Below are 19,831 nucleotides of genomic sequence, written 5' to 3'. Positions count from 1 at the left end.
AGCTTTGGGAGACCTTTAACCATCTGCATCTTCATCAACAAATCAAGCTTCTCAAAGCTCACGTGACTCAACCTCATATGTCACAAGCTTACATTTTGATTTCTTTTTATTTTCTCCACATAAGACGTTTCTAGTGACATTACATAAAAAGAATCTGATCGTCTTCCTTTCAAGATGGGTTTTGATGGAGTCTCAAACTCTTTGAAAATCTTAACATCATCTGGTCCAAACAACACATAATGACCGGTAGAAGCTAACTGTGAAACTAAGAGAAGGATCTTCTTCATACCTGGGATATGGTACACACTTTCGAGTGTGAGTTCTTTGTTGTTGTCTTCTAGACAAAAGACCACCTCACCAACATGTGTAATTAGAAGTTTGGATTTATCATCGATTACAACTACTCTACTACCTCTATAGCTAAATGGGTGTTGGAGCTTCTTATGTTCCCCTGTCATATGATTAGAATTACCAGAATCAACAATTCATTTATCAAGACGGTTTAGATTATTTTCGATGGTTCTTGTGAGTGCTAAGGCATCATCAATATCTTCGACTTATGCATACATTGCATCTGCACCTCACACTTCTTCTTCCTGTGACGTTGCAACATTCCTTTTTTTTACTTTGGCGGTGATTCATTGGTCTTTCCTCATATGGCTCCTATTTCTCATGATTGTAGGTCTTCTTTTCCTTTTCATGACTTTTATTTCTGTCAAAGCCTTTTCTATACCATTAGTTACCTGATGATCAATATTTTCCATTGCCTTTTTCTGTATACAAAGTTTATCCATCATCCTTGATTGTTTCTCCTCCAATCCTTGAATCGCTGCGACGAAACTTCTAAAATATGGTTTCAGCCCATGAATAATTATTCTTTTCATTCTTGTTTCACCAATTTCAGATTATGTATCATGCTCCATAATCTCTCTACACGTAGCCTTAACCTTGTGAAAATATTGCGGAATTTTCATATCTCTTTGAGACACAGATAGGAGTTTATTCTCAAGAATTTGCAACTTCGTATCATCTTCTTTGGGAACAAGTCGGATGATGTATCCCATGCTTCTTTTAGGGTTGACACATCTCTGATATCCTCAAGTACATCTTCTTCAACAGTCGTTTTTAAGACGAACATAGCTTTGTCGGCCTTGATCTTCCACTTATGTAAGATCCCGTTATTATCGTCTGCCTCCAGTTGCCTAGTTTCAACCCATCTCATAACTTCCCACAGATCTTGCCCTTGCATGTATGACATGATGCAAGTAGACCATGTGTTGAAGTTTTGGTTGTTCAACTTCTTAACGCTACCAACGACTTGAAGTTCAGTCATTTGCGAGGCTCTAATACCACTTTGTTAACCTTCAGAATACAATCATCCTAGTATACAACCATGGAATTCCACAAAGCAATGAAGGAAACACACAATTCACACACTGTTGTATGTTCTCATTAACTAAACAACAAATTATGCATCTAAACTGTGTAGTTTGATATATGTTATGTATGTGATGACATACGTTTCTCGAACAATAGGAGTTTCTAGTAAGTGTATGTCCAATTCGAGGAAAGAGCATTAGTAAGTAATCAATGGTTGATATATATACTAGAAAGGAACTTATGGTGTTGCCTTATGTTTCAAAAGAAAATGAGTCATCATGGAAAGATTTGCATATACTGATATACATATTTTGGTGGATGTTCATATTAGAGGAAGAAGCGACATATCATGTTTTCACTATTGAAAGTACAACAGTTAGTTGGATGTAAATGCGTCAAAAAAGTATTGCTATATCAACCATGGAAGCATAATACATTGGCATTATAGATCGATACTGACAACTAGATTATTTGGGTAAAGAACTTCTTATCAGAGTTGGACGTAAAATAGAAAGACTACGTTGTTTATTATGACAATCAAAATGTAGTTCATCTTGCAAAGAACCTTTGTGTTCCACAATTTGACGAAACACATTAAGATCAATGTTTTAAAAACCGGTTTGAACCGGCCGGTCGAACCGGTTGGACCGGGAACCGGGAGAGGGAACGGTTCAACTATCACCGGTTTTATATTGATTTTTGAACCGGATTGAACCGGCCGGTTTTAGAAAAAAATCGGTTGAACCGGTTAAACCGAATAAAAACACATGAAAAAAAACCATTTACATAATAAAGTTTGGTGATATTTTTCAAATCTATTTAGTTTACTCTAAATAAAAACATATGGTAAATGTTATAAATTATTTTGATGTGTTTGTATTCATCAAAAACTATATTTCGTTTTGGTATTATACTTTATTTTCTGTTTGACGTATATGGATTGATGTAAAACACTAAAACTTATGGTTATGTGTTATTTTAATATATTTGGATTCATCTATAATTTATTTTTATGTGTATTTTTAATGTTTGAACTTGTAAACATCAAATTCATAATTTATATATGTATGTATGTGTAGGAAAATAGGAAAAAACGTGAAAAATATAGAAACTGGTTAAACCGGTTGAACCGGGAATCGATCACCATACCGGTTCAACTAAAAAACCGGTTTTTAAAACATTGATTAAGATGAGATACCACTTTACTAAAGAATTGATAGGTGATTACATGTCGCCCTTGAGGAAAAGGATTGGCATGAAGAATCTAATATGGATCTTTATCATGATAACTAAGAAGTTGAAGTGGAGCTCGCTCCCGCTGCAAACTATAGAGAGGAGGTTACACTATTTGGTTTATGAGAGGTAACACACCTAAACAATTGGTTAGAACATTCAACTTTTGGAGATTGTTTAGATATGGAGTTTAACCGTGTAAACCATGTAAATTTGGTGTGTTATTATTATTATTATTATTATTTGTCCTTTTAAATGCTATCATAATGAGCGGTATAATACCACGTGAAACTGTAAAGCAAACTACGTAAACAATTTCTAAATGACCGACTAAATTTAGAAAGTCCTCACCAACCAAACTCTCTAGTTTATTCGATTTCAACCTGACTATCAATGATCATTCATATCCATATATCTGTCCTTCTAAAAGTGCATATAAAGACTTGGGCCCTATATGCAGTTGATTGTTCTATATTTGGGCAATTTAGTAGCCGTATATATCTTCAACCATTTGCAATTTAACATGAGTGGGCCCTAACTCATATTCGGTATTCCTATTTATAGCATCATATATGCCCCATACTTCACACACCCTACCTTTATTTCCTTTCCCTCCTACTCACTTCCATAGTACCACAAAGATCACCACATATTTGTCACTCATACGATGCATTTCCTCCTCCCTCTTCTTTTCATCTTTATTGCTTCTTCCTCAAGCAACGCTCAGCCTTCACCTGGTTTTTACCCAAGCTCCAAAATTACAACAGTACCCTTCAACCAAGCCTACAGAAACTTATGGGGCCCTCAACACCAACGCTTCGACCAAAACTCCCTCGTCCTTTGGCTTGATAGGTCTACAGGAAGTGGCTTCAGGTCGCTCAGACAATACAAATCAGGCTACTTCGGGACAGCCATGAAGCTCCATCCTGGCTACACCGCAGGGGTCATTACTTCATTTTACGTAAGAACCTAGTCTCTTCTTGTCACACAAGCAATATATAAACCGCATGCATGCATGAGCTTATCGCTTTGTGTGTTGTTTCTAGGGTTTAATGGTTGCTCTTTATGCTTGAATTGTTTCACAGCTTTCAAATGGCGAGGTTCATCCAGGGGACCACGATGAAGTTGACATCGAGTTTCTTGGTACAACACCCGGAAAACCATATACGCTGCAGACAAACGTCTACATTAGAGGGAGTGGCGACGGAAACATCATCGGAAGGGAAGAAAAGATTCATCTCTGGTTTGATCCGACCACCGCTTTCCATAACTACGCTATCTTATGGAGCCCCATTGAGATCATGTACGTTATTTTATTTTATTCGAACATCATTTTAACTTTCTGGGCCCCACTACTAACCGGATCATAAATGCAAATAAAATGGTTGTGAGAATATAAAGATAACGTAAACGAGTGGATTGAATGCAGATTTTTTGTGGATGATGTGCCGATTAGAAGATACCCGAGGAAAAGCGATGCTACATTTCCTTTAAGGCCAATGTATGTATATGGGTCTATATGGGATGCATCTTCATGGGCGACTGAAAATGGTAGATATAAAGCTGATTATAGGTACCAGCCTTTTTATGGTCGATACAACAATTTCAAGGTAGGAGGTTGTGCTGATAACTCACCGGCATCGTGTCGGCCACCGTCTGGTTCTCCGGCGAGGACGGGTGGGCTGAGCCGCCAGCAAGTGGTGGCGATGCTTTGGGTTCAAAGGAACTATAAGGTGTATGATTATTGTAGGGATCCCAAAAGAGACCACACGCAAACACCAGAGTGCTAAAATGGTGGTTTGAAAGAAGATTAATGGAGGCTTGAGATGTGTTCAAAGCTAATTAGCAAAATGGCAGTAAAGCGTCCAAGCCTGCGTTATTGAATTAGTTTTTTGTTTGTTTTTTTTTTTCTGTTTTCTTTGTTGTGTTGTGAATTGTCAATGAATTTCGTGGGAGTGGTTTGAGTATAATCGATAAAGATTGTCATATTTAATAAAGAAATCAAATAGGTAATCCTATTTTAAGATTAATTAGTCACTATCTTAATTTTGTCATTGGTTTATCACGAATCTTTATACCATATATTTATTCTTACACTTATAACCTTCGAAATTAATTTATGTAGATCATAAAATAATTATTTTTACAATATAGTTTTGAGTAAATTACATGAATGGTCCCTATGGTTTAGGGTAATTTGCACTTGGTCCCTAACTTATTTTTTTTAACACGGAAAGTCCCTATAGTTTGTTGTTGTTACATGTTTGGTCTTTTTCTTACCTAAAAACATTATTTTGCCATTGATTTTTTAATTTATTTAAATAACACACCCCCAATCTCACCCCCTCGCCTTACCTTACATACCCCATCATTTTTCTCTATTTAAATAATAGTTTTTTCAGTAAGTTACACAAATGGTCCCTATGGTTCAGGATAATTTACGTGTTTGGTCCCTAACTAATTTTTTTAACTCAGAAAGTCCCTACTTTTTGTTTCTGTTACGCGCTTGGTCTCTATTGTTTGTTTTTGTTACGCCTTTGGTCTTTGTCTTACCTAAAAAGACTATTATTTAAATAGGAAAAAATTGTGAGGTAGGTAAGATAAGGTGAGGGGTGGGTTGAGGGTGTGTTTATTTAAATAAATTAAAAATCAATAGCAAAACAGTCTTTTTAGATAAGATAGGGACCAAACGCGTAACAAAAAGAAATAGTATGGACCTTCTAAATTAAAAAAATAAGTTAGGGACCAAACACACAAATTATCCTAAACCATAGGGACCATTCGTGTAATTTACTCTATAGTTTATAACTATATTTCAATTTATAAATTATTTATTAAAAAAAAGATGTTGGTGGCTTAATTTAATCCAATAGATTTAATTTTAAATCATTATTAAACCCGTTCGTTTGTTCTATCAAGACTCAATTATTATTATTATTATTATTATTATTATTATTATTATTATTATTATTATTATTATTATATAATTATTTTTATTTTTATTATTATCTTTATGTTAGCTCTAATGATGATGATGATTGATAATTGAAAATTATTGATTGATAAACCACTTATTGTAAAATTGGCTATATCTTAGAGTTTTACTAAATAAAACGATGGATGAGACATGCGTGTCGGAGATCACCATATGAACAAGATGGATTTAGAATCACCATATAGTTGTTACAGGTGAGTAAATTTGAACCAAGAAACCGATCAAACTGACGAAACCGAAACCGAAGCAAAACTAAGTGTTAGGGTTTAAAATTTTTAAAAACCGAAAAATCGGTTTCGGTTTCGGTTTCTATCCAGAAACCGACTCATCCAAACCAAAAAACCAACCAACACATGAAATCAACAAACCGACCCATCAAAACCGATGTTTACTTGAGTGTATATATATATATATATATATATATATATATATATATATATATATATATATATATATATATATTAAAAAAAGAAAAATAAAACAACCCTAAATGTTGCACACCGAGGTCTTCATCCTAAATAAATGCATAGGTTTTGATGTTTCAGTTTTCTATTCAAAGGTTTTAATTGGTTATATTGGTTTTACTTTTTAGCTTGTGTTAAGATTATGCATATGAAAAATAACAAGGTAAGGATATGAAGAATGTAGGTCATACGAAATTACAGAGTAATTACATAAAAATTTACTCATATATTTTTTACTGTTGAAGTTTTGTGCATTTTTTGAAAAATGGATTAAAACCTTTGTGTATATGGGTTGAATCCAAGAAACCAAAAAACCAACTCCAAAAATCGAGAAATCAAACCGACCAGAAACCGATCCTATTGGGTTTTGAAAACTAGAAACCGATTATTTTCGGTTTGGGTCCAAAATCGATCCATGCGCGACCCTAATAGTTGCTAGGATTTTAAGTCATGCCAAGGATACGATTATCCTTCCACATCACCTACACGTTCACATCAGGATGGTGTACAGCTTGGGCACACCGTGAAAGGGGAAGAGAAGAGAGATTTGTGTGTGATAGCCTAAGATAAATCGGTCAAATAAGATAACGAATTTTAAAAAAAAAAATGTTTTTTTTTCCTTTTTTTTTCATAAATAGGAATATTCACTTCTCAAATGCCCAAGGGAGATGGCAATCGCCAATTGGCAACAATTATAAAGGAACTTTATTCTGGAGTTGTTAATTTCTGGTCCAAGTTGCTTGGTTGCAACTTGCAACTACCGTATCAGCCCAACTTGACCGTGGCCCAAATTAAGGCCCAACGTATGGAATTGTAGCATAAAATCTTTTAATGTATCCAAATATCTAATTGAGTAATAATATAATACAAATGAATTACCACTTACCAATAATTTGTTACCACATCAAAACGCCCATTAATGTTAATGACTTCACTAAATAATATGTTTTTTTTTTCAAGTTCAAGTACTTTAATTGTAAGATGTATACTTGTTACTAGTATTGTGTTAATTAACTTGAATTTACATAAAATGTATACAATATTGCAAGTTGAAATACTTTCATCGTAAGAATCCGCTTGATTTAATTTTATATATTTTCAAGTTGGGAAATGAATATTTTTTGGGTTTTAGCAAATGAGTGGTTGTTCTTTATGTAGATATAACCGAATAATTTTATTGGACAATTTCGAATTATATTATATGGTTTGTATATTTTGATTTTTTGATTGGTATCAGATCTTCGTTCTCGTTTGAGTAAAGAGTGTTCATTTGTTATCAACGTGGGATAGTCTTTTTGATGACGCACACCAAGTGTTCGACAAAATCCAAAACTTGTAAATAATTTCATCAGTACAAGTTTTTATGTTTCTTTAATATTAAGATATAAACATGCTATAGATAATTTTATTCCAGTTACAATAACAAAAACTAATTTACGTAGTTTTCTGTGAGTACAAGTTAAATGTTTTGACAAAATAAAATAAAATGTTACACATAAGTAAAAAAAATAATAATAATATGACAATATTCTATTTTACGGGTTTACTTAATAATTAAACTAATATAGAAAGGGTTTATAAGAGATGCAACTTAGTTATATGCGTTTAATTAATTAGGAGAGCTTTGTTTGATATTTAAACTACCAAAGGGCGTTAAATCTCATGTTAAATGTCATAAAAGGAATTCTAAAATGTAAGTAAAATAATTAAAGAGTCAAAATTACAAAGTCAAGGGCTAAATAGAGATTTACGTAGAAAAGTGTCATTTAATTAAGCAAAAACGAGTTTGGGATATAGGCCGGAAAAGACTAGGGACCATATTGTAAAATGAAGATATACTTGATTTTTATGCACAAACATCGGATTAGAGGCAAAACTTCTAGTTAGACCATCCGTTAAACCCACTAGATACCATATATATGGTGGGTGTCACATCAGCACCACATTTTCCTACCACTAACGCACCACTTCATCTCATTTTTTTTATTTAAATTTAATTCAAAATACATTAAAATCATTTTTTAATATTAGCTTTTCCATTAAATTAAAATACCAAAATACATTAAATAAAAACTACATTAATTGAAATTAAAAAAAATATAAAAATAACAATAAAAATAAAAATTACATTAGTTAAAATAAAATAAAAACATTAAAAAAAACTAAAATTACAACCATAAATAAAATAAACTACCCCCTACGCCTACGTCGGGCTCGAACCGACTCTTTCATCGCTTGAAAAAGTTCCAAGTCATCGCCCTCGAGGTCGTCCGCTTTCATTTTCAAAATTTCCATATCGGTTTTTGTTTGGAATGTCTCTTGTGCCTCTTGAAATGATGATTGTGCTTCAATCATTTTTTGTTTCATCCGAGTCATCATCTCAGCCTTCGTTTCTTGAAGTTGCACATATCGATTAAATTTATCGCCAAACATATCCATAACACTAGAATTCGAAGATGTTGACGCCGCTTTTTTTGCTTTATTTCTTCTAACGGGCCGACGAAGAGGTTGGTCGTTTTCAAGATCTCGCGGATCGTCGTTGATGTCGATGTGTGTTCAGCCGTCCGATTGTTGGGAACTTGCTTCGGGGTTTCTCGAACACTTTGAACCGGAAGATTGCGAAGTTCCTTCCGTTTGCTCTTTCCATTTTGGGGCGTCTTTCAATTTTAGTCACGGTTTCATATATGGAAAAGCTTTGCGTGTTGGCGTTGTTTTTTCAAATTGCTCCATTGCCGCCTTGAAAACATTAAAATCGTTCGAGCCGCTTTTGCGTATGTTTAGGAGGTTGTTGTAGATTCCTCCAAACTCGGTGCATTTTCGTCGAATATCTCGTCATTTCGACGTAATTTGATCGGTGTTTTGAGTTTCACTTTTCCATTAACTCGTAGAAAATGTCTCGAACTTTCTCCCAAAAACTTCTGTAAGGCTGACTATCTCCTACAATTGGATCTTCGGAAGCTGCCATCCATGCCTCCGCTAACTTTTCTTATTCTTCTTTTATCCATGGGACCCTTTCTTGGGTGGTAGTGGGTCGGGCCGGTTTTTTCCTTTTTTCTTTTTTGGTTGAGGTGGTGGTGAATGTTGCGTTTCCGCAACAAAATCCGGTGAAAGTGATGGTTGTGAGCTTGGTGGTTGTTGTTGTGACAATTGTTGTTGGAGTTGTTGAAGTTGTTGGAATTGTTGGAACTGTTGGTATTTTTGTGAAATTTGTTGTTGTTGGAAAGACGAAAAAGGTTGGTATTATTGTTAGAAAAGTGGTGTTTATTGGATAGGAGAACCGGTTTGAAGTAGATTGATAAACCCGCCTCGAGGTGACTCCATAGTCGGGAATTGGCGAGGTGTTGTATCTAACGCGAAAGCATTATCGGGTTTGCGATTTCTGTAGTTTGGAGGGGTATTTTGGTTGGGGTCCATGATTTTTGGTTGTGAAGATGTAGTGTGTAGTTTGTATATAGAGAAAGAAAAGAATGGTATAAAAAAAGTAAAAATTTGGTATTTATAGGTAAATTAATTGTTTAATTTTTTATTTTTTTTAAAAGTAGTCGTTCAACGGCTACAAACGGCTATAGCAACGTTCAAATGGAAGGCTTTGATTTGATTGGGCGTGTGTTTCCGTTGTGCCGAGCACGAGAGAAAACGACCACGAGCCGCCACGAAGCAACGGGGTAGTGTGCACACCCGTTGTTCGTGGCCAACTCAACCACGAACGTCCTCATGCTCGGTATACCACTCAGCCTAAGGATAGTCCGTGTTATAACTAAAAATTTTCTGAAAGGAATATAGGAGACAACATATCAATTGTATGTATGATTTCCCGAAAAGAATATAGGAGACAACATATCAATAGTATGTATGTCAAGGTGCTACTCCTTAAACAAATTGTGCAACTCAAGAGCTCACTGAAAACCCTAAATCATCATGACTTTCTTATTGCTTCATCTAGATCGGAGTATAGAAGATCGATTGAACAAGGTATGGATAAGTCTTTTGGTCTCTAAAATCTATAAATTAGTTTGCACAAGTCTTTTGGTTTTTGTTTTCTTGATCAGACAACTGATTTTGGATGTTGTACATCACCTGATTTATAAAAGCTTGAACCAAAATATATAATAAACAAAAAAAATGAAATTACTCTGCTATTTCCTGTATTCAATCCCAACCAGGTGATCATGTATGTAATCGCACCAACATCATCTTGTGCAATGTGGTATACAATCATTTCATCACTCTTAATTAGCAACCATATACTAAAGAATTTCATGATTTTATATAAGTTATTCTAAATTAGCAACCACATGCTAAAGAATATTGTCAACTACTTCGTTAATATGATATATGTGATGTGTGTGATATATGTGTGTTGTATGTGTGTATGTTCTTATGTGTGTCGTTTGTGTGTATTATCATTATGACTAAGAAATAGAGACATGAATGGGATCAAAAATATGGGTCACTTTTGACATGATGACAACGGTATGTTTATGTTTGTTATGTATGTATGTATTATGTATATGATGCTCCGTTTATTTGTAATATGCACACGGTCTCTTTATTTGTAACATACACACAATAGAAGTTGACTTTTAGTTGGTTTTAGTACCCGAAATCGGTATGTTATATTGTCGAAATCTAAAAAAATCATATTATATGTTGCATAATCTACAACAAATAACCATGTTAATTATTCTTCTTTGTATTTATCTTTTAATAATGGTTTGTTGGTACAAGTCATCGTTTTTTAGCTTTGTGTACAGATTACAGATTTACAGTGTTTTGATGAATATAAATTGTTTATTTGATTGTTGTGTTTTTCATTAACCTCCTAGATCATAGAGATTACAACAATTTAATGATCAAATTTTTATCATATAGATTACAACAATTTAATGATCAAAGTTTGCAATTTGTGTTAGGTAAAACTATGTCATGTAAATGTAAGTGAACCTTTTTTAAGGGTATACTGAAAATCAACAACATAACATAGTTGATGTCATCCATTTACTCCCTCAACTTACAAGTAGCATTGATGTGAACATAAAATTTATATGTGTTTCCTTTTAGTTCATCTCTCTATATTCACCTCGTCATAACCAGTGAAATTTTTATGGTTAAAATGGTATTACTCTTTTATATGACATTTTTATGGTTAATTTGATTATACACTTAGCGGAAAAAAAATTGTGTTGCCCTTACCAAAATTTTATGGTTCCGCCCATGCACACCATCGAGACATATCAGCATATCTTGTCTCAATTTCAAACCCAGTTATTTCACTTGCCCCTACAACACATGGATACATATATAAACCCCTTCAAACCCTAATATGGACTTATGAAATAAAATAATGATAGAAAACGATAAGGAATGAAGGAGAAAAAAAACAACTACATGAATCAAAAAAAAAAAAGAATGATAAATAGAAGGTTCAAGCTTATTTTCTTGTTTTTATTCGAGCATAAAAGTTATGTAACCTTCTAGGCTATGTTTGGCACATTATAGTTATCTTATTTTTGGAGTTCTTTCATGTTATTATATTTGACGAACCAAAAAGTAGTTTATGGCCTACTTTTCTAAAAAGCTACTTAAAGCATTTCAATAAGCTTATAGAAAAAAATCTCCTAAATTTACCATTTATTATGACTATGAGATATGATAGATGGATGTCAAAATAGTTTTCCATAATGGCCACTTACTTGAAGATGTGTAACATCCCCCTCTGGCACATATCACGATATTGTCCATTTTGGGCTCCCAACACGAAAACTTCTTACTAGTCACTATAATGTCCCATTTTCACAACAAAAAAAATCATTTTTAATTAGGCTAAAACACCATTTTCATTAATACCCCAAGTCAGGAAATCTCATTTGTTTAAAAATACATTTATAAGGAAATCAGAGATATCAAAACAAAGCGGAACCACCATTGTTGTTGGTAAGTGTGTACAGGCATGCATTTGCCTGCACACGATCAATCGAAGTACCTAAAACAGATTTAGTCCACAATTGTAAGCGGAAAGCTTAGTGAGTTCCCCCAAAATAACATATATCACAATATACATACAAGCATGCACACATGAGCCTACAGTGTGATTGGACCGCCTTGCAAGGCCTACAATATACCTAGACAGTTCTCCTTGGGCCTATAATATCAACTAGATCACCCGAGTCTCTTGGCCTATAGTACAAAGCAAGACCGCCTCAAACCAACCTCAATATGTCGACATATATATAACAAACAAACCAACTATCAAACAAGAACCCCAACACATGCTACTGTTTACACTGGTCTACGTTTCTAACAGCCCACTACTACACACCGGGTGTCATACAGTACACCAAACCACAACTGACAGATCTTCAATAAATGTGTAGCTATATGTAACCAGAGGTGATATAGACATTCAAACAGGTGATCTAACTCTAGAGCCGCAACCAAACAAAGAAAAGGAAAGAGAGCCTTGATCACAAGTTCTCAGGCTATCCTACATGAATACATACAACACCTAGGGCACTCTATGTAACGTCCATAAAATTCATGAAAAAATTAAACTTTTAAAACATATACACAAACCATCATTGTTTACAAATTAGTTTTCAAAACATGTTTAATATCAGAGTTTTCCCAAAATCATAAAACAAAACACGAGGAGGTGCATGATCACGTCTTTGCCTTCCCGTGATCATCTGAGGTACCAGAAACATAACCCAAAATTATAAGCCCAAAGCTTAGTGAGTTCCCCCAAAATACCAACACATCACATAATCATAATAATACAGCAAACAACATGCATACAGAGCCTTCAGTCTGAATGGAACACCCCACCAGCCTACAGTCTACCTGGTAAGCTCACAAAACCTGCAGCATGATTGGCACGCCACACCGGGCCTTCAGCCTATTTGGACCGTTCTTCGTGTCTTCGGCATGAATGGTGTGCCCCACTGGCATTCACTCTATCTGGGACACCCTGGATCTGTTGGCCTTCAACACAAAGTAGGATCGCCTCAACCCAACCACACATACACTGTGTTGACACACATATATAACAGACAAGAATACAAATAACTAGCCAATAACAAACAGACAGATCTTACAGATTACTAAGCATAACATCATCCTATCTACCAAGATACAGATCTAACACATCACTATAATACACAATCATACGATAAACCAAAATAACAATCCAAAGGGTCGGGCTTGGTGCCTTCGACCCGTAAGTACAATGAGGAAAACTCACCTTGCAAACTAAATCGAACTCATAAGGTACAACTCCGAATCTCAGCTCCCAAACTGATACCTATTACCACCAAATGACAAATTTCATCAAAATCCCAAAATACCCCCAAGGTTCAACTTGGTCAAAATTGGTCAAAGTCAACTAGTCAAACCCACTAAGTCAACTGAGTCAACCCAACCGAGTCAACCTACCGAGCTGACCCAATACAAGTTCGCGGAGTGTACTCTGGAGGTACGCTTAGCTTACTCTAAGCCTCACATTTACCACCATCGGGGTGGTTGACCGAGTACGTGGGGGTGTAACTTCATCTTACGCGGGGCGTACCCTCGCACCACCCAAAACCTCCATTAAGTGCTTAATGACTTAAGCACTCAAGCCCATACTTCAGATCTACGGTCCAAATGCACCCTAGAGTCATAAAGTTTCCAACTTTATGACTTTACTACTCCACAAAGTGTGTAATACAAGGTCTTAATCCATTAACACCTTCTACAAGATGCATGAAACGATTCTTGCAATGGGGACCTCATTTTTATGTCTTAGGACCCCTCCTAGGGTCTGGAAGGACAATTCAAAACGACAATAAGCAAGTATGCACAATGTGGGACCTTTGGGACAAGAAAAGTAACATAAAACACCCAAAAAATGGAATCTAACATCCAAGACATGAAGGTATAGACTTTATACCTTCTGGAGCTTCTCAAGAAAGCAAAGATCCCAGATCCACAAGCTTACTTCCACTTCAAGGATCCTCGATGCAACTTCTTCTTCCTTTATAAGACTAAAAACACACTTAACATTAATATGAGCACCAAAGCGATAACACAATCATTTGTTGTAGGGTACAACATACCCATTATCAACAATAGTACCACTTTCCATCATATGACATGTAAACGCATTCATTTTGTAGTGATCATAACCATCTTTATCAAAAATAGTGGTTTCTTAAAATGGTTTTGGAAAACTCTTACTACAGCTCCCATCTTTCATACATGGAGCATCTTTGTTTAGCAATCCGCTAGGGCCATGTAGCGTACAGGTGGCTACTGTTCGATACAATGTTGCTTCCAAAATTGGATCCAGAAACTCTGTTGTTATGTATCTGTCAATATCAACAACTATTTTAACTTTTTCCAAAGGTGTCACCCACAATAATGTATGACAATGCGGAAGGCCTCTTTTCTAAAACTCTATAGTATAGAGATCTGCAACACTAACACAAAATTGAGAGACACCAAATGAATATATAACCATAGACAAATAGAAATATAAGCAGAGTAGAAGGTGTACGTACACGTGTCAACTTCACCAAACATTTTATCCTCTTTTAGAAACTTGATAAAAGCATCAACCTTTATTTCAAACACTCTAGCTATGATATCAACCCTGTTGTTAGTATCATACTGACCATGAACGTCCATGTAATGACTTATCTTAGGCCACTTTACATTACATGTAAACGTAATGAAATAGTCTGGATTACCATACACTCTACAAATCGAAAGGGCATCTTGGTAATGGCTATACATATATCAAGGACCATCTATAAATGATGCTGGTAGGAAGACACGTTTGCCAACCACACGACTATCTCCACCTCCCTTTGAAAGAGCATCATAAAGAACACTAATATAGTCTGAACGTAATTAGGTCTGATGATATAAAATATAGCTTAAGCGACCCTCTTCAGCACAAGTATACGCGTCAACTAGAAATTGTTGGAAAAGACCACAGGATTGTAATAATAGAGAATAAACCCATTGACGAGCATGAATATAGTAAGTATAGTACATATTAACTGTAAGTGTTTTTGCAGTGCAACCCGTTTCATTACCCAACTTTAAAAATGGAGACCATCCATCCACACCGAATGGAAAAAGCAACAGATATTGTAAAGACATAAAAGCAGGATGAAGCTTACTAATTCGCTGAGGCTGACCTGATTTAGAATAAAAAATAATATCATAATTGCTACAATTACTGTCATCCCGGGTAACTATACATCCCAAAGAACCAGGAGTGGGCAGACCGTATCTATGATCAGGTACATTATTGTATAAACGAACGGAATACAAATCGACATTCATGGTGGCCGCTATTTCTTTGGCTGTCTTAAAAGTGTGAAAATATTCATTATGGGTCATTAAGGATTACATAAGAAGCTGAACTATACCAGAATCTAGGTCCTTCTTCTTATGGGAGTCAAATACATGCATTCTATTATGCACTTCATTGTCAGTGTCAAAGATATACAACTGTAAGAACCTATGTCCTTGAACATCCTGTGGACACATAGAACCATCCACTGATAACCTGACCTAGAATTTTAAACACATACGGACCTCGGCCATTGTTGATTTCGTCATCAACATTTGTTCCAAAAGAGGCCATTGAAAACATATTATTATACGCTCAAATGTCATTCAAAAAAATGTATGTTCATATAAAGATCATAAATATCAGTAGGCAGTGTATGCGGATAAGGAAGGACAATAGACCCAGACTTACAACAACGATTATACCTAAGATGGTCAAGACGTGACAAATTCACAATCATTTCAACGTACCAAAAGAACGCTCCACAAAACTTGCAAACACAATCACAATCCCCATAATCGTAATACCTGAGCAACAAAAAAGCATCACCACCACTAACCACATGTTTACGACAGGAATTTCTGCTAACAGCAACATCAGGCATGGAAGGAGATGAAGAACAATCAAGAACGTTCCGCTTAGGTTGCTTACCCATCACATGAGATTCAGTAAACAACGAATATGGAGGAAAATACACAATCCAATAGCACCATTCAAACCGTAAACAAAGAGTATTAGAAGCGGAAAAAAGGGCAAAGATTCACCTGTTTCCAGTAAACGAAGAACGTAGAAGAAGAAAAAAAAAAAAAAGAAGAAACAAAGCTAAGAGACGAAGTAAAAATGAGTGGGTCTGGAAGAAAACGGAAACAAAAACGTGAACCCAACGACACAAGAACCAAAGATAGTAGGTGTTAACAAAAATTCAACGACGAAGCAATGTACCCAAAAAAAACTCTAAAAAATAGTGTGGATAAAATTAATAAAAGCAAATAACAGGTAATTAAAGAAAGAAACGATCCTCTATGACAAAATTGAAAGAAGGAAAAAGTTTACTTGTTAAGGTACCTCACAATTAACATTATACTACCTTTGTCCCAAATTGATAGTCCACTTTTGGCTTTTGAAGTTTTTTTCTTCAACTTTAATCTTAAATAATTTTGTTTTTTTTATAGATAATACTTGATACAAAATATATGAATGGATTGTATTGTAAATGTTTTTTCATTATTATAAGTTTTATCAAGTAATATATAACACACATAAAAATATTTAAAGTCAAAATTGAAGAATAAAGACTTTATAAGTCAAAAGTGGACTATCAATTTAGGACGGAGGGAGTATATAATTGCAAAAAAAAGGTTTTTTTTATTCAAAAATATAAAATAATAACTTAATATTCAATAAGCCAAATATATAAAGATTTTTTTTAATAATATTTCCTTATTATTTATGTCTTATATATCTATTCTAAACATTAAATTTTTTATTGTTTAAATAGCAAACCACATCAACCCATCTTTATTAGAAATAACTTTAAATTATAACAATTTTATTATTTTTAAGATTCTAGAAAATATAAACACTTTATTTTAATTAAAAAAAAACTTAAATTATATAAGTTTATTATTTTCTTTTTATTATGAAAATTATAAAAAAAAAAAAAGGGTGTATATATATAGGGTTGAGTTCGTGTGATACGACTTAATTTTGTGAGACCGTGAGACCACTTTTTTCAAGTGAAATATTCTAATAAGTATTTATAAAAATTAAATATGTGTAATATTATAATATTCTAAAACAATAATTTTAACATTTTTTACATTGAAATATTTTAAAGCATATAATTTAGAATATATTGCATATTTTATTTTTACGAACGAACAATAGAATATTAGAATATTCCACTAAATAAATTTGGTCTAACGGTATCACAAATTTATGTTCGTCTCAAATTAACTCTTATATATATATATATATATATATATATATATATATATATATATATATATAGAGAGAGAGAGAGAGAGAGAGAGAGAGAAAACAAAATTCATGATATTTGGTATGTTTTTATTTTTTTATATATATTTTTTAAATTGCTAGTTTTTTTTAGTGGAATAGCAAGAATTTTATTATCCATCAACTTAATAGAACGATCCAACGAGCAAATACATGGAGAGAATTTTCGTCCTATTTTTTAATAATACAAACACATCTACCTTTAAACCCTTTAAAAATCAATATCACTGATGGGTTATGTTTACTGATAGGTTTTATAGGTTATAATTCAATACATGAATTAAATAACTTAACTCTTAAGTTAATATGCAACCTATGTGGATCTAAATTTAGTAATATCGTTTAATTTTGTCGAAGTAAAACAAGGTATTAGGAATCATAGTAAAACAAGTAAAACCATAAAAACTCATGAAAACTTATAAAACAATGTATTTTCTGCCAACTATAAAGACTGTGTTGTAAGTTGCATGAAATTTTTAGAATATAGTTTGGTTGCATGTTTGATCATGGGTTTGGATTAGGGTTGAGCTTTTTAGCCGAATCGAAACCAGTTAGTGGTATTCAGTCTGATTTTCGGTTCTTAATTTACAGCGTATTCGGTCCAGTTCCAAATACCTTCTTAGATAGCATATTTCTTAGTAAAACCGAACCGAACCGAACCAATATTGAATTTGTAATTTAATCATTTTATCCTTTTCTCTTCTTTGTCCATTTAATAATCAATTTTTCAGCAAAAAATATAAATTTAGGACGACATTGTGTCATTTTTAAATTTTGATTTAAATTTGTAACTTTTTATAAAACATAGTAACCAAATTTGTAATTTGCTTTATTCTTTTTGCTCGTTTATTGAGATGGTTTCGTTATTCATCCTAGCCACGTAGAGTTTCCATGGAGCCTTCTTCATGTTATCGTCTTCTCTAAGTCTTATATAAGAAAAAACATACGTAAAATCATCACAAAGTATGCGCACTTACACAAGATGGAACTTGTACTACAGTAATACTAAATATTTGTGTTTTGGCAATGATATTGATCATGTAAAACGTTTAAATGATATGTGCCAAGTAGGTTCCTTTATATCTTTGATTTTATTGAGTTATCTACACAGTTATTCAACTTAGTAATTGTTCTATTGTAGAAAATTCAATCATTTTCCACACGTCTATTTTTTTTTGTTGACACATTTGTCATGTCACATTGTTTTCATTGAAAGTGCATGAGGGGTGGTCTTTTTGCCAAGTTTCTAAAAGAATATATCTTAATGGTAAAGAAAACTTCATAGATTTGTTAGACTACCATAAATATTCAATTCGTTAATGGATTCACCTCCATCCGACAGTAGATAGGTTGTTTCCATAAAAAAAATTAGAAAATATATTTATAGTCACAACAATTGAAATTTTTATATATAATAAGGTCATTTTGGGTTACGCAACACATAATTTAAGCATAAAATGATAAAATAATAATAATAATAATAATAATAATAATAATAATAATAATAATAATAATAATAAAGAAAAATAAGAGAAATAATTCAGGTATTTAAGTGTAATTATTATTTATTTGAATTGATAAATATTTATCCCTTAAATAAATGGATAAATATACCAACTTTAAGGATAATGTTTAGTTGTGTACACAAAAAAGGTAAAAAAAAAAAAAAAAAACGATCCCAAAATAACCCTATTGACACCTTTATAAAAAGTCAACCTATAATTAATTACATGTAATCAGCTTTTTCGAAAATAATACAATTTCAACCAATATAAATATTTAAAATTTTAATTAGGATGTTTATATGGTAAAATATGGTGTCTTTTACCTTTTTTTTTTCCAATTGCTAGATGATAATCTTGGGATGAGATCACGAAAGAGGATTTCTAGTGTAGTGTCTTTGGTAATCTAAGAAGCAAGCTAACGAATCAAAAACATAAATGTATGATTTTGATTATGGTATTCATGTTTGCTTCAATTATGTTTATTGTTCTGAAAATTACCATAATCCAACAAAGACCTCTACCAAAAGTGTGCCAAAAGTGGTAAATTAAAGATGGGGTAATGAGTGACGGATTTAAAAAAATTGATAATAGAAACACATCTGAAATTAAAAGAATGATAAATAATAAAATATAAACTAAGACGTATACTACTCTAATGTCCTAATTTTAAACATATATACCAATATAATACCATATTCTTGAAAGATATCGACTTCATGGTCGGATAACACGTCCTACACATCCACTTTTGTAGGATATAGACCCAAAGCAATTTGGACCCTATCATAGACCCCAACCAAAAGAACTAGCTCTTTGATCCCTATGGAAATCCACAAGATCTCTTTCAAATCAACATATTGCCATATCACTACCAAACTACACTTTAGAGATAAACTAA

At 33.4% G+C, this 19,831-nt stretch overlaps 1 protein-coding gene and 1 long non-coding RNA gene across 2 annotated transcripts; one reads left to right on the top strand and one right to left on the bottom strand.

Moving 5' to 3' along the window:
* Positions 1-3,199: 3,199 nt before the first annotated feature.
* LOC145093216 (xyloglucan endotransglucosylase/hydrolase protein 31-like) lies at positions 3,200-4,583 on the top strand. Its single transcript, XM_079031291.1, has 3 exons — positions 3,200-3,574; positions 3,699-3,916; positions 4,043-4,583. The coding sequence occupies exons 1-3, from the start codon at positions 3,281-3,283 to the stop codon at positions 4,401-4,403; spliced, it is 873 nt and encodes a 290-aa protein (XP_078887417.1). The 5' UTR covers positions 3,200-3,280; the 3' UTR covers positions 4,404-4,583.
* An 8,118-nt stretch (positions 4,584-12,701) lies between these two features.
* Positions 12,702-14,088, bottom strand: LOC145069585 (uncharacterized). The gene is made up of 3 exons (XR_013689567.1): positions 14,000-14,088; positions 13,313-13,372; positions 12,702-13,096 (listed from the first exon to the last, which is right to left on the bottom strand). It is a non-coding gene; the product is annotated as an uncharacterized LOC145069585 (long non-coding RNA).
* Positions 14,089-19,831: the final 5,743 nt, after the last annotated feature.

This window comes from Lactuca serriola, chromosome 1 (genome assembly GCF_051521515.1).
Source record: "Lactuca serriola cultivar US96UC23 chromosome 1, Lser_US96UC23_V15, whole genome shotgun sequence".
Classification (NCBI taxonomy): Eukaryota; Viridiplantae; Streptophyta; class Magnoliopsida; order Asterales; family Asteraceae; genus Lactuca; species Lactuca serriola.
The sequence above is the reverse complement of the archived record's forward strand: the minus strand, read 5'-3'. Positions and strand labels throughout refer to the sequence as shown.

Coding starts and splice junctions, on each gene's coding strand:
- LOC145093216 (XM_079031291.1), top strand. CDS start 3,281: ATGCATTTCCTCCTCCCTCTTCTTTTCATCTTTATTGCTTCTTCCTCA. Junction 3,575..3,698: donor GGGTCATTACTTCATTTTAC/GTAAGAACCTAG, acceptor ATTGTTTCACAG/CTTTCAAATGGCGAGGTTCA. Junction 3,917..4,042: donor TGGAGCCCCATTGAGATCAT/GTACGTTATTTT, acceptor GATTGAATGCAG/ATTTTTTGTGGATGATGTGC.